At 44.0% G+C, this 16,161-nt stretch overlaps 1 protein-coding gene across 1 annotated transcript in view; it reads left to right on the top strand.

Annotated features, from left to right (window-relative positions):
• DNAI2 (dynein axonemal intermediate chain 2) overlaps positions 1-16,161 on the top strand; it is a 45,826-nt gene that overhangs the window by 10,040 nt on the left and 19,625 nt on the right. Inside the window, exons 3-10 of the mRNA XM_053301072.1 lie at positions 342-503; positions 603-724; positions 3,062-3,204; positions 3,547-3,660; positions 8,288-8,427; positions 10,083-10,205; positions 13,507-13,730; positions 15,430-15,565. Coding sequence (XP_053157047.1) covers positions 342-503; positions 603-724; positions 3,062-3,204; positions 3,547-3,660; positions 8,288-8,427; positions 10,083-10,205; positions 13,507-13,730; positions 15,430-15,565 — 1,164 coding nt within the window. The remainder of the gene's footprint in view (positions 1-341; positions 504-602; positions 725-3,061; positions 3,205-3,546; positions 3,661-8,287; positions 8,428-10,082; positions 10,206-13,506; positions 13,731-15,429; positions 15,566-16,161) is intronic.

Here is a 16,161-nt window from a genome sequence, read left to right as displayed (position 1 = left end):
AGATGTTCTTGAACTACCACTCAAAGGCCATTGTGGCTGGGATTTATAGTCCAACAACATTTGGGGACCCAAGTCCGAGAATCACTTATCTATGACTAACAGCCAGATTATTATTTGGGAGTAATACCATTTACATTAATGAAACAAGTTAGTCACAACTAGCTTCTTCCATTAATTGCAGCGGGACTATTAATGAGTCACTTAGTCTGGATGTCAGCTGCCATTGTTAAGAAAGGTGTGTATGTATATATGTGTGTGTACACACACACATACACACAGAGCCTTTGAAGATTATGGTAATTCTAAACACTGGAAGCAGTTCTGGTTTTCCTTTACATCAGATTAACACAGAACGTTTTGAGATGGAAACTCGGGGCATTAACCATTTGGAAGGTGGCTGGCCTAAAGATGTCAACCCACTGGAAATGGAACAGACAATTCGCTTCCGGAAGAAAGTTGAGAAGGACGAGAACTATATCAACGTCATCATGCAGCTTGGCAGTGTAAGGTCCTTTGCCTGCTCTGTTAGTGCATTTTTTCTATAACATCCCACCATTTGTTCTCTGGCTGCCCATTGATTCAAGCCATTGTGTATTTTGTAGCTGATGGATCACTGCATCAAACAGAATAATGCCATTAATATCTACGATGAATACTTTGAGGAAGATGAGATGGAAGAACTTACAGATGAGCCTCCTTCAGCAAAAACGATCAATGTCTTCAGGTAACTCCAGTGGCCTGAAACCTCTATGCTGTTCAGGATTCGGTTCTAATCTAATCTGAGATTATCATTGGCTCTGCTTTAATGACTGCTTTGGTTGGCTACTGCATTTGTTCAGCAAAGGTACAAGCATTGTTACAGCAGTTGTTATTAAATCTAAATTATCTGAGAATGGGACTGCCCCTTTTATGTTACCATTAATTTTTTCTGCATACCTGAAAATTACTTCTAGCTTCTTTTCACTGACAGTCCCTGAAATCAAGCACTATGAATATCTCTCTGACGATTTTCATTTAGCTTTCCAAGTTAGAGTGAATTGATTATGATGAGCGTGTTTTCTCCATCTCTTTTAGATTACTCAGGGCTGAACTAGATATATGATGGCAGAAATTGAGCTGGAAACCCTTGTTACTACCAAACAGCTGCAAAACTGTCCCACTGTTTTGCAGTTGTTTGGTGGTAACAAGGGTTTCCAGCTCGATTTCTGCCACCATATATTTAGTTCAGCCCTGAATAATCTAAAAAAAAAGAGATGGAGAAAACACGCTCATTATAATCAATCTACCCTAACAGTGTGGGGTAGAAGGGCACAATTTGCAATGAAATAGCAAGAGGGGACAGTGCACTTAACCCTTCTCTTACTCATCGCTTTGCCCACAGCCAGTCGCCAGACCTGTGTTTGCTATATGTTGGGGGCAGGGATGAGGAAAAGCAGCAAGTGGAGGGAGGTTTTTGCCCTCCCCACCCCACTATGTTGCATGACAACTGGATATCACATTGTTGTCTTGAGATGTAGGACCAGGGCGTAACTATAATAGTGCAAGGGGAGACAGTTGTCTGGGGGCCCACTGCCTTGCGGGGACCCCCAGAGGCAAGTCACATGACTGACTCCCAGCCGCTCACCCACCTGGGCTTCCTTCAGTTGTATTCATCCTCCGAAACTGATGTGAGTGTTAAGACCTGGAGCTACTAGAACAGCATGTCTTTCTCTAGCACCATTAAATGACTTGCATCGTCCACAATGTACAAAACCTTCTTAAAAATAGTTTAGGAATGGATGATGTTCTATTGTGGCACATAGGGGTGTGTGTGTGTGTGTGTGTGTATATACACACACTATGCTTTTTGTTACCACTATTAAGCCTCATTTAAGATTTCTTCATGAGCTGAGCTTCAGTGAGGGGGGGCCCATTTTAAAATCTTGTCTCTGGGCCCACTCCAACTTTGCTATGCCCCTGTATAGGACATTTGTGCATAAGCTGTATTGGGACTGGGGCACTCATTCATTGATTAGCTGGATAAGCCATAAGATACAGAAGGTCATACCCACAGAGCTAAGAAAAGACTAGAGTGACACACAACTGCCACTTCCTGATCCTATTTGAAAGCTGTGATTTGATGGCAGGACCTTGACATAGTTAGAATAACTATACCCCTCACACCTTTTCCCTGTAGGGGGGAAAACCCTGTTTTCCTGGCATTGGTTGCCACCCAAATGGCTGTGTTTGATTGGAAACCAGAAGGGTGTGCCAATCAAACAGAACTGGAATTGGGGCCTCTTGGATAATAATTCATCTAAGTACAAACTAGGTTTCAACTGGAGAAACACAGATGGCAGCAGAAAAATGCGCTTGTGATAGTGATGGCAGGAAATGTCAGATCATAAGATCTTAGGGTCAAGGTCTTATGGTACTAGATCAGTGTTTCTCAATGTTTTTGGAGTCATTGACTGGTACATTCTTCGTGTGCAGTTTCCCGGACCAGCAGTTAATAGAGGAGTCACCCCCCCCCCCATCCCAACCCCAGGCCCCTAAAAACAATTTTGTGCCAGTAGGGGCCACCACCGGGAGCTCTCTGGAGCTCATTTCCAGGCAGCCCTAGTTGCTGGATAATGTTCATCTGAGGAAGCTAAATTAATGTTATCCAGCAACAAGGGCTGCCTGCCTAGAAATGAGCTCTGGAGAGCTCGCCCAGGCTCCGTGGATCCCAGGCCCTGCCCCTCTATGTGTGAGGGACTGGTACCCAACAGCTCACAAACCAGCACCGATCTGCGGACTGGTGGTTGAGAAACGCTGTACTAGATGAAGACAAAACAAGGGAAAGTGTATACTAGTTAAGCAATTGTGGCAAATTTTGACCTGCTGGAATTGGAATAGAAACCTTTTATTTAGTATACATTTTTTTAACCTCCCAGCCAAACAAAGGATTTTTATAGTGCATTCTTCTAAATGCTCACATATTATAACAGATCTACATAAAGCAATTTTCAGTGAGTTCTTGTGGCATGCTACAGTATGTTAGCAAATGAATGTCATTCTCTTCTGCTTTATTATCAACAAGGGACCCAAATCTTATCAAGAGGACAGCCACTCATCTCTCCTGGCACCCTGACAGAAGCCGGAAGCTGGCTGTAGCTTATTCCAGCCTAGAGTTCCAGCGGAGTTCAAAAGATATGAGCTTTGACTCATACATATGGGATCTTGGTAAGAGTGGGGGAAAGGCAGGAACATAATCATCTTCCCTAGAAAGGGTCTGAGTGCCAGCTGATTCATCTTGAATCTACAGGGGATGCTCTAACATACTGCCATGACCATCCTAAATACTGTGGAGGAAACAAAAAGCTTCCCTGACTCTGATTTTGCCTGACTTTGATGCACCTAAGGCCTCATCTCACTACAGTTCTGCCTAGTGGCAACCCTTTCAGGTGGGGGAAGTTGAGTGAATAAACCGGAGGGATCATCCACATTAGAGAGGAATATCTAGAGGGGACTATGCAATATATGCTTTTTTTCCTCCAGTACTGTAATAAATTCTGTCTTTTTTAGAAACCCCCAACAAACCAGAAATGCTTATCCGACCATCCTCACCTCTGATCTGCTTAGAATACAACCCCAAAGACTCACACATCCTAATTGGAGGGTGCTACAATGGACAGATTGGTAAGGGAAATAGATAATATATAATTGGCAAAAGTCCTGGGAATTATTGTGTGTGTAACCTGAATCCATCTCTTATTTGACTCTTAATTATAAACATCTTTCAACCAGCCTCAGTTCCTGGAGCACTGAAAAGAAAATAGAGGAAGATTACTTAATAGAGGAAGATATTATTTCAAATAATATTTATAATATATTTTATTGGATTGACCATCTGGTTTTTTAAAAGGTCTGCAGGTTTCAAATTGCGCACATGTATTTTCTTTTCTTCTTTTAAAAAAAAAGAGTCAGCTATGAATAGTCAAAGCAGAAAAATAAAACCAATATGAAATCAGTTCACTGACCACTGGTCCATCTTTGTGGCAATATCTATCCTGTATCTAACAGCAACCAGCCACCTAAATTACTGGTTCATCTTGCCCAGTTTTATTTATGATGACTGCCATCAGCTTTCTAAGATTTCAGGCAGGTATCTTTTCCATCACCTGCTATTTGATCTTAAAAACAAACAAACCCTGAAGTTGTCATGAATTCACACCTGGGATCTTCCACATGCAAAGTAAGTGCTCCACCACTGATCTGTGGCCTGACAGCTAGTGTTTTGGCTGGCCCATGGCTTTGCCAAGGTACAGTGTGAAGAAGCAGGTCACATTTGTAGCAACAAGCCTGCTCTTGGGGATCCTGTTTGGAGTGGGGAACTGTGTATTGTGTAGCAATAGCAATAGCACTTACATTTATATACTGCTCTATAGCTGGAAGCTCTCTAAGCGGTTTACAATGATTTAGCATATTGCCCCCAACATTCTGGGTACTCATTTTACCGACCTCGGAAGGATGGAAGGCTGAGTCAACCTTGAGCCCCTGGTCAGGATCGAACTTGTAACCTTCTGGTTACAGGGCGGCAGGTTTTTTTACCACTGCGCCACCAGGGGCTCACAGCTGCTGCTGTGAAGCATTACCCAGGAGACCTATGGCCCCATTACTCATAATTGTTTCCATTTGACTGAGTGATTTTGCACCTTTCTTTTAAGTATTCCACTAGGCCTGGTCCATTTATGATCCTATTACTTTCCCATTTCGCATGTGCCCTTTGATTTAATTGTGCTCCCTGTTACGTTTCAGTTGCTATTTTCAGCAGCAATTAGACCTGACGGTATATGTTAAGCAACATTATCAGGCACTTTCATAGGTGATGGAAGAGAGAGTTGATTTTGCCCTGTCCTTCGCAGGCCTCCCCAAGCATGCAGTAATGGCCTGATGAAACCCTTTCTGTCATTTTCCATTGCTTAATTATAACCGAGCCATAGAAAGCAAGAGCAATTCCCTGCTGCGTGTGCAAAGTTCCAGCCCATCTGCCTGGTTGAAAAGGATTCTTTAAGGGGGGGATTCTTTAATATAACTCTTTCATAATGGTGTAGTTTTGATGATAATGGTGTAGTTTTGATAATAGTTAAAACCCAAGCTAGAGAGACGTGGTGGACCAAAGCTTTCCTTTATCCTGTAGTATGGCAGCCAATAAATCCAAATACATATAATCACCATTGACATATGGCACATTGCCAGGCATGCCGGGCCTTTACTTGGAATTACCACACAAAACATTTTGACAGCTTCCATGGGCGGGGGGCACATGTGCATTGAGCCCTTTCATTAATATCACACCTGATCCAGTGTGACTGCTCAGCAAGGTGTTCTTTCAAAGGTGTTGCATGTGCTGTCTAGTTGGGCAGCAGGGCATTGATTTCCCTGAGTGCCTGGACAGTGTCTGTATTTTTAAGGTTCCCGTTGACAGTACTGCTCCTTCCAACTGTATAGAGGGGTACCTGCAAGTGTGTGTGTGTCTGTGTCTGTGTGTCTGTGTGTGTCTACCCACTTGTCTGGCCTTGGCCCCCATGCCTTGGAAGTACCCCAGACTGGTGCGGTATCATGCATAATGGCAAAGGAAAATCTACCATGGATGGCATAACCCAAAGTTTAGGTTAAAAGAAAAGTCCTAGGTTTTTCAGTGGTTTGGTTATATTTTATTGTACTGGTTCTTAGGGGAGGGGGGGCCCATCCTCTTTCCCTGGGGTGCAAGCATGCAGTCTTGGCCATACCTCATGAGTGGAACCATCTAACAGGATAAAAGGGACATGCTTGAAAGCCCTGTGTGATGATAAAACATGCAGTAGATGCACATTCACTTATCTCAAGGACCACTCTCTCTCATGAGAATGCCTGGCCATGGAGACACACACAGGCCAGAGGGCTGTTGCCACCTAGCCCATTTGCGAGATCCATGCAAGCCCTGGGGAAGGGTACCCCAGCAATATCTTTCCCGGCCCCAGCAACTGGCACAAACCAGGAGTCCAAATGTCCCCTCTGTCAGTCTGGTCTCCCCACAACACATATCCATGGGGTTTTTTGCCCTGCACAGCCACCTGGCTTGCCAAGGATTGCTCAGATCTGTGGGTGCCCTGCCCTGGGATGCCCTGCGGCAACCAATTTACATACACTGCAGTCCGTCCCATCTGGCTGTGGACATAGAATCCATCCCTGGTCTGCTCGGACACATTAAGCAGACCAGATTGCTTTGAAGTCAGGAAGGACTGAGTGGAGAGGGGAAAGTACGGAGTATGAGTTCTATGTTTAGCCAGAGATACAGGGAGCCCCACATCAGTGAGGCCTCCTGTAGTTGGATGGCCTACTTCATGAGAGTGCAGTCCAACAGAGACTCAAAACACATGGTGCCTCTAGTTTTCCCCAGTGGACTGGCCTTCTCGTGAGAGGGCTAATCCCCGGCCAGCAAGCCGGCACAGGGGCAGGACTGTGTTGGGGCTTCCTGGCCTGGGTCTACAAGTCCAGTAGCATCTTTTGTCACAGTGGACCAAACCCCAGGATCCTTTGCCTGCCCTCATATACATATTCCCTCCTAGGAAGTCATCATGATTCCTTCCCGGGGTAACAGAAAACTAGTGCCCCTTGCCATCCCCCGGTATCAGTAATTGTGCTTGTGCGAGACTGTATGGCTACAGGGCTCTTGCAAGGGCAATGGTGCAAGTGATGTGAGGAAAGGATTAAAATGTCTTTTCCCTGCTGAGGGCATGTGATCAGTGCCGAAAAGGCACAATCGCACTGGGCATGCCCCCTCAAAGATCGTGACCAATGGTTGCCATTTTACTGATGTTCTGATGTCTTGTGCCACGTACAGTACAAAGCTTGCTGGGATGCAGCCTTGATGGACCAGGAAGAGGTAGGGGTCCCTCTGCCTAGGAGCCAGAGGTTGTGAAACTGTGGTTGAGTGATTGTCTGCAGACTGATTCCTGGCTTCACAGATTAACCACAGATTCATCTACCCAAGATTTTGTGCTATGTCCAAATGTGCCCAGTGTTATGTGACAGTCAGGGGCAGTGTTTGCACACTGAATGCAAAAACTACATAGACTAGAATGTACATTTGATTTAAGAATTGTTCTTTAAACTTTTGCATCAACAAAAGAAAACCACGGTAAAATTATACAGTTGTATTTGACTCTACTTCAGCATACTTTAATGAAAATAATAATGATTGGAGGTGTATTTGAGTGAGAAGCAATTATGTGGATATCTCATGGGATTGCCTAGTAGCTAGACATTTTGTGAGGCAAGTTATATCCTCTCTAATAAAACGCTTGGTGTCCGTCCGTGGACGGACACCAAGCATGTGTCCGTGCCTCCCTGCCCTGTTCTGCGCCTGCGCGAAGCGCAGGCCCAGAACAGGGCAAGGGAGACACGCTCGCCAGCACCGGCAGCCATCTTGGGCGGCCAGAAGCGGCCGCCCCAAAGAAGCCGGAGAGGCGGTGGCGGGGGAAAGTGACCGAGGCGGCGGCAGAGCCGCCGCCTCGGCCAAAATAGATGGAGGCCGGGGGCGGAGCGGAGGCCATGTAACTTAAAAAAAAAATTGCTCCCGCGGCCGACGCCGCGACCGCCCACCCTCCCTCCCAGCTGCCGAGTCCCCCTTACCCTGGCCGACTGCTGTCGGCCGAAGACTGCCCTCAATTTAAGAGGCAGAGAGGAGCTCGCAAGCAGAGCTCCTCTCTGTGCAAAGCCTCTTGCCAAACTGCCACTTTGGGCGCAAGGGACGCAAGCAATTTTCTCTTTATGCTTCGAATAAGTCGATATGTTGGTGATGCAATGCGCATATTAACTCCAAATTCTCAACAAAAAGACCTTTTATTGCACAAAATAAATGCTTCCTTATGCTTCATTAATAAGAATAAAAAATGATACATTCAGACTAAAAGGTTTAATAGCATCATTTTTGAAAACGCCCTTTAGAGGGTGGATTTTGGAGTGAAATGTTATGGTTGGAGTGAAGAACCTCCATTAGTTTTTTGGAGTGCTTTTCCTGTGTATTCATATTTCAGGACACTCGTTGAATCACATGAGCTAGGATGTAACAGCCAAAATGAAAGAAACTTCTGCTAACCTTGTTTTTGAAATCGGGGGAAGGAGAGATTCAGTAGTAGCATTATATATGGTGATCCTGACCTCAGGCAGTGGGAAAGAGATGGCAGTAAGCATCCTGCAAGGAACCCATAATTACAGGGAAAAGAGGAAGGAAGGTATACAACTACTGGTAATATTACTTGACTGTCTTTCACTGCCTCAGCTTACTGGGACACTCGAAAAGGAGGGCTGCCAGTTGAGCTGACCATGGTTGAGCTTGGCCACCGGGACCCTGTGTATAATGCGATCTGGCTGCAGTCCAAAACAGGAACTGATTGCTTCTCTGGCTCCACTGACGGACAGGTAAGGGCCTCAGTAGGATCACAATGGATGTTGCAGTTGGATCCAACTAACCATAGCACATTTGGTGGCTTTGTGTAGGAAGGGTGGCACAACAAGAAGTTCCACCAAACTTCTAGAGCCACTGGAGATACCTTGTGTTGCTGTGGTTTGGCTGTGTGCTCTGAAGTGATGTCAAATGGCTTGTGATTTTCACTGCTATTGTACACTTAGTTGTCTCAAATAGCCAATTGCACTGACCAGTGCAGCAGCAGTGTTGAATATGGTACTTGTATCATAGATGGTGAATGCAGCAGATGGTGTGTAGAGTCCAAGAGCAACTAATACCGCCCAGAGATGAAAGTTTGGGATGGCATACAAATTTGATTGATAGATAAAAATAAAAAATAAGGCTTCTGGACCTGTTGCATAAAATACTCATGCAGCCTTAGAACAATCCAGGCTCATGAGAAGATCTAAGTTGGGAGGGTTGCAGCAGAATTTGGAAGTAAATTGAAGGAGTGAGATGGTCTGGTGAATGCAGGAGGATTCTGTGTTGTCCAGGCAAGTGAAGAGGAGGCAGAGGAGCCCAAGGTGTGTTTCTAATCAACGTACGTGTAAAGCTCTCTTATAGACTCTGTGACCTACCTATTTTTGTGAGGGTTTAAAAAAAAGAGTTGGTCGTTTAGCCAAAAATGTGGTAGGACAAATTTAAAATTTAGTCCAACTTGCAATTGCCTAGTATGGTCAGGAAGGTTCTTTTCCCTTAAGTTACAAGAGTGGTGGGTCTCCTTTTGTATGATGCATCACCAACCACTACTGAGAGAGCATTCAGTCAAGAGAACTTGTGCAATATAGCTGAGGAAATTTTATTTGGGTGAGGTTCCCTGAATGGCTTGGTTATGAAATTCATTTTCAAGCTGATGGCCATCTTTTGGGATGGCAGGGAATTTTCTTCCAATTCAGATTGCCCAGTGATTCTGGATTTCTCTCCTATTTTCCCATCTAGTATATAATTTACTTTCTTCTTTGTTCCCTGGGCACTTCTGTTCACATGTTCATTGTTAGCATAGCACCCGATGTTTAGGAGAGTTGGACTAATCTAATAGGAATGCTTGGATACTGCACATTCTGCCTGAATACAGAATATTCAACTAAGTGACTATCATGCTACTTGCAGCCCTGCAGTGATTCAGTGAACAAGGAACAGAGAAAGACAAGGAAGAGGATTTGGGTGAAAGACTACTGTCTGTAGGAGGTCAGGAGACAAAAGCAGTCAGCAAGAGCATCCATGCCTGGTCCTTAGGCACAATATGTAGTCAGCACAGTAATGTCTGCTCTCTTTGGAAACAATAGTGGAAAACAGACATCCCATTCAGGACCCAGAAGATAGACTGAGCATAAAGGGCCCTTCAGCTCCATATTGTAATAGCTAGAGCCGTTAATTAAGGATTAGATTAAAATTAGGTTAGAATACAGATGACCATGTTATCTTTTGTCTGCATGATGACTGAACACAGCCATTTGAAGCTCTCATTACATATCTATCCACTGTTTTCATATCTTAAAAAGTAACACTTGTATGATGTGATGGGTTGTAAACAGGTCATCTGAAGTTGCCCATAATGTGGGCCAAAGAAATAACAAAACAGCAATAGGAATGTGCATTTCTTTGCCAGGTCTTGTGGTGGGACATCCGTAAACTTTCTGAGCCCACTGAAACACTGGTGATGGACATCAGTAGGAAAGGAATCTTGGAAAATGCTTTAGGAGCCATTGCTCTGGAGTATGAGCCAACCATGGTGAGTGCTTTCTCTCCACTGTGTGAGCTCTAGGTGAGCTTTTGTAATCTCCTGCCTTCTAGGCTTCAGGAACTAAGAAAAACCTGCCCTGAGTTCTCCTTCTGCTCTCAGTGCCCAGTTTGTAGACTATGGTTGGAAAGCAGCCCTTGGGTAGGGTGAAAGACCTCCATGTTTTTCACAATAGTGTGTTCTTGCATAGATTTTCTTTCCCCTCATTTCTTGCAAATGCTAAATTGGGTGATTTGGGACTCTCAGAAATTTGATTGAGGACTGGAGTGGTCGAGGGGACAAGGTGTACTCTTGCCAACCTAACATGTAGCAGCAAAAAAGCTGGATAAGGTGAAGAATAGGGAAAGTTTCATAGTTCAGATATCATACCCCTCTGAGATATCCTCTGGGTCCTTTTGTACATTAACTTTTTCTGGAATGAGTATGAATATGAATACTCATATTGAAGTATCACCTTAAGAGTTTCATCTGAGACCACTTCAGGCTGCTGAGACTCAGTATTAACTGGAAGATTGCAAGTGATGAAGAATCCACCCTCACCACACTGGGCAATTTACATCAGTAGGTAATCCTCTTTAAAAATGAAAGATTGTGTCCAAAAGATATTGGCAGAGTACCAATCTGTTTCATGGAACCTCCTAGTGTTTTTTTGATGTACCAGCTCCCTGAACATCCTTATAAGCTGGACAGAGATCACAGTCACTCTAATTCAGTCCAGCACCGCTGAAGGTGCAACTGGCAAAACAATGAGAGATCAGTAATATTATGTAGGTTTTTGTAATGGCAAATGCAGCTGCAGAAAATCCCAATTAGTGTCATTAACTTTGACTGAAACTGTGGATTTTTCTTTTTCAGTTTTTTCACAATATCAAGCTATTAAGAACTTTAGGATTGGTTTCAGTAGTTTCCTGGAAATTGATGCCAATTATTGGAGACTCCAGGTCAGTGCTGGAGAGTTGGCAACCCTAATCCCAGTTTTGGATTTGGACTCAGCATTAGGGTAGGGCTGGGGATTCATTCTTTTCCCCTGCACCATTTTCTCAGTTGAAATTGTCTCTTCCCTTTTCGTCTTCCCCATCATCAGCTGGAAGTTGTTTGCCCTGTGCAACAAAACATACAGGTATTCTCTTTTAACAGAGAATTCAGACCCCGCAGTGGTAGGGCCAAACTCAGTTGAGGTGCAAAGAGGATTTGAATTCTTACCCCTGTGGTTGCTCATATAAACCCCTGGGATAAATTTCCTCTGTTCAAGCATAACTGAATATCCTGCTGCCTTCCTTTCTGTCTGAGACTTTCATTGTCATAGCAGGGCAATAATAGCAGGCAATCATGGTTTGTAAATTGGAGCATTTATAGGTGAATCATGTGGCTCAAACAGTAACATATTATTTGCCTCCACATTAGGGAGAAGGCATTTTCTAACATTGTGTTTAAGCATCTAGTTCTAAAATGGTTTCTTCTGAGATTGCGGTGTGGGAATTGGCTGCAGCTTGTGAGGGGTCTAATCTCTCCAGCTAGCAGGGACTGAATTTTGATAAGCATTTTCATCTCTTTGTTATGTGACCAGGCAAGCCCCTAATTACAGAGACTGCAGGTTTGATGAGAACCAGCAGGGAGATGGAACTGATAAGTACATCATACCCCGCTGACCACCATACAAACCTTACTTGGAAAGTTTGAAAGTAGACTAGGTCCATACCGTCCAAAGAACATAAATTGGCCAAGACATAATTTTGTCATTGAGAAAATGTTATTCTTTCCTTCCTCCTGTGTATGTTCTACAAACAAACATACAATCCCTCCCCACTCTTCCTCCCTCCTGGTTGGTGGGTCATAGTCCATATGCTAGGGGTGGAGGGCGAAGGAGGAAGCCCCCTTGTCATGCTGTTGCTGAGGTGAGTGGTTTCTGGTTCAAGGCCTGAGGCTAAGTCATAAGATGTTCTTTCGGCCAGGATGCAGAGCACACCCAGGAGACAGTAGTCAGCAGGTTCAGATCTGGCAGGGCATGGAAATAATTTGATATCCTAAAACCCAGATCAGAGAAAGGGGATGAAATGAGGGTGGTGAGAAATTGCTCCAGGAAACACTAAGGGGTTCAGGCTGAGGTCCTCAAAAGCTGTACCAACAACTGTTAGTTCCCAACTGAGAGTTTACATAACGCATAAGCACCACCATTTCCCAGCTTGTTTTGAAGAAAGTTGATAAAGGCATTGATTCTGGCAGAGCTTCATTACTTGCTGCAAATCCTAGGTACCTTAAAAGGGGCATGTTCCAATCAACTCAATAGGCACCCCTTCATATCTGAGCTGCGTCAACTCTGACCAGCTGGTGGCAGCGATCATGGAAACCAGGGGGCCTTGGACGTGACAGAGAATCCTTGGAGCTGTTCTTCTGCTTCAGAACTGGGGCAAAATAACTAGTCTGCTTGATCAAGGTCCTTGGTGCATGTCTCTGGTGTTTATAGGTTCAGAGCCAAGTGGTTGTCCCTCATGTGCTAGGACTCCTCAAACCCAGTCCTGACACAGTGCATCCTTTCCCCCTGCCTGTCCTCCTCTGTCACCCACTTTGCTTGTATCACTTTCTGGCCTTTAAAAAAAGGTTTGTATTTAAACTCGTACAAAAAGAGAGAGAAAGACTTTCCACTGAAATACTTTCCTAGTGCATGAGTTTTCATCTAACTTTTATTAAATGTTGCCATGCAACCTGCTCTTCCTGCTCCTCTTACACAAGAGATAAGCTCCACCATTTCATGATTTTTTGGGGGGCTTTTCTAAAAACATGTGTTTTGTTATTTGGGTACTGTACACTTTCCAGTATTCAATAGTCTTTGTCTCAAATAGCGAGCCCCCCCTCCAGTTTAGGGGGATATTGCACTATTGCTGTTGGACCAAGGCTAACATGGCTTAGAAGAAACAGTGCTCAGTGACAGTTTTAAAAAAAAAGTTCTTAATTGGGGGGTGGGGGCGGGGATTTCCAAGTTAATTGTCTACAAATTCCTCCTTGTTCACTCATCTCACCACTTTATAAACAATCTTTGGTTAACTGAATTCCTTTAGCTTTAATATCCTTCTTGCTGAATTCTTATACCTGGGCTCTTTCCCGCCCCAAATGGTACCTTGCAACACTGTTTATAAACTTAATGAATCCAGCATCACTTGCCTTTCCACTCTATGCAAATAATGAGAAGCAAACTGCTTTGGGCGGATCCCTCTGTGAAGTTTGTCTCCATCCAGTAAAAGAGCATTCACAATGCTCAAGTAACAAGACCATTCTGCTGTGTTTCCACTGACAGCCGACCAAGTTCATGGTGGGAACAGAGCAAGGGGTGGTGATTTCCTGTAACCGCAAAGCCAAGACTCCTGCTGAAAAAATTGTCTGCACTTTCAGTGGGCACCATGGCCCCATCTATTCCTTGTCTAGAAATCCTTTCTATCCCAAGAACTTTTTGACAGTTGGGGACTGGACTGCACGCATCTGGTCAGAAGAGAGCAAAGAATCATCAATCATGTGGACTAAGTAGGTAACACATTCATCTGCCATTATCTGTCTATCTATTCATCTGTTCACAGACCATTGACCATAATGGCTGTACCTTGTTGGCTGTGTCTCACAGGTGATGAGGCTTTCATGCAAGAGCTGGTGTGCTATAGTGGTTAAAGACCTGAGGTTCAAATCTCCACTTGAGCCATGAAGTTCACTGGGTAATCTTGGTCCCTCTCAGCCTACCTGCTTCACCTTCCTCACAGGGTTGTTGTGAGGTTTAGCGGGCGGGGGGAACACACCCCATCTATGTACATCTCCTGAGCTCCTTGAAGGAAGGGTGGGGTATAAATGTGAGGAATTAATGCATGTAGCATACAGCAGCCCCACCGGAGGGTGCTCCAACATCTGTTTTTTCATTGTGGGCATTCACAAAAAGTGCATGTCAAACAGCAACCTGGCTGTGGATGCAAAAGCCATATGGCTGTGTCCTCCTTTCCTCATTTGATTGCCATTTTGACTCTTGTATGGTTTGGAGAGAGAACATCCTTTAAGCAATGAATGGGTTGAAAACCCACTGCTGCAATGGAATGTCTGGCAGGGGACTTGTTCTGCTCTGCACAGCAGACAAGGCCCCTCCAGTCATCAGGAAAACCAGTCTGCTGGTGTTGTTTCTTGTCTTGAGTTCACCTGTCCCCAAAACATGTGCCTGTCCATCAGTCTTGGAGGGCAGCCCTGGCTACACCATCTTGTCAAAAATCAATATCTCAGACAGCTGGAAACTTTTGAGATTAAAGACAGCAACTAAAACTAAATAACCAGTAATAAATAATATATACTAGGATCTCTTAAATCAAGCAAACAAGGATCATATGGTTTCATCTATATGATTTCCTATGATCTTTGTTTTATCTTAGTTTGAGAATACATTTGATTATAAAATTATACTGGACCAGGTTGTTGCATGCTCTTTATTGTATGGTTTGTGCATAGTATGGTGGGGATCTTGTTTGCTTAATGCCATATTGTCAACACTTTGCTGACTCTTGGGATTGGAGGGGTTTTCAAGAAGAAGCAAAAAGCAGAGATGGAGCAAGTTGTCTTGTAGGGTAAGAGGAGTATCCAGAGAGCTGAAAGCAAGTAATCAGTGCTAAGGTTTAAATGTGTGGTTGAATTACCAATCAAATAATCCATGCTTTTGTTCCTCATTTTTTAGAAATGGTGAACCAATTGATTTTTTAAAATTACATTTTATCCCACCCATCTTCCAAAGAGTTCAGGGTAGTATATACAGATCACCCTTCCCCCCCCCCCCCATCCTCAAAACCACCCAGTGAGGTAGATTAAACCAGTTGATAGAGATTTGGCCAGATTCTAGTTCAACACTTTTAGCTACTACATTCTCTGGCTGTCAGTATGGAATACTGAGCTTCAACAAGGTTAGAGGGCCAAGAAGCCCAGCAAATAAAGAGGGATGTAATTGTTTAACTGGCTCTCCATATAAATTCTGGATCCCAATATTATATGCAAGAGTTGAATGTGTGTATTACAAAAGCGGAAAGTGTAATTTGCCCCTTTGTCACAATGGCTGCATATCAGCGCCTGATTCCTCCTTTGAAACATACAGTTTTCACATAAAACTGCAATTCAATAGGTGGTGAAAGTAGCAGTTCTTTGAAGTGGGTCCTATGGGATGGAAGGGAAAAGCTCCAACCGGTGTTGTGTTCTTGGGCAGGTACCATATGGCTTACCTCACAGATGCATGTTGGAGCACCATTCGACCAGCTGTCTTCTTCACCACCAAGATGGACGGGACCCTTGATGTCTGGGACTTCCTCTTCAAACAGAATAATCCCACCCTTAACCTGAAGGTGATTCCAGAAAAAATATGCCTCTCAGCTCTGTATGTGTCAGCTTCCCAAACTCTCCCCACCCCCGATATTTCCACTCGCTAGAGGTAGAATATGAATCAGAAGATCTCACTAGCAAAATTGAAAGATTTCGCTGCTGTATTAGAACCATTAGAAATAACTGTTTTCAGCTACTTCTGTTAATTTCTGCAGTAAATGGTAGCCACTAAATAGACTCTGCTTCTGCACTAACAACTAGTAAATCTGAAAAGTAAATGGCATCTGCAGCTAGCCACTTCCTTGAAAAAGAAAACTTGCACCCTTGCATCAGCTTTGAAAGTGGCATGAGTCTTATTTTGCTACTGTTGCATGGTTTGGAAGCCTCTACCTGGAGTGGCTTACTATCATGCTGCAAAATAAATGCTGCTTTTCAGACACATTTTTTCCATATTTGGAAATTATCTCCACATAGGAAAAATGTTAGTGAAACATCCCTCACTAGGTGGGCAGGCTGGGGCAACAGAATGGCATTGGAACAACATTCTGAAAAATCTCAGCTACTCTGCTGTCTGTCAGTTCTTCTGAGATGCTTAGTTGAACCCCCACTCCCCACTAGG

This window comes from Hemicordylus capensis, chromosome 2, assembly GCF_027244095.1.
Source record: "Hemicordylus capensis ecotype Gifberg chromosome 2, rHemCap1.1.pri, whole genome shotgun sequence".
Lineage (NCBI taxonomy): Eukaryota > Metazoa > Chordata > Lepidosauria > Squamata > Cordylidae > Hemicordylus > Hemicordylus capensis.
This window is presented reverse-complemented; position numbering and strand designations above follow the sequence as displayed.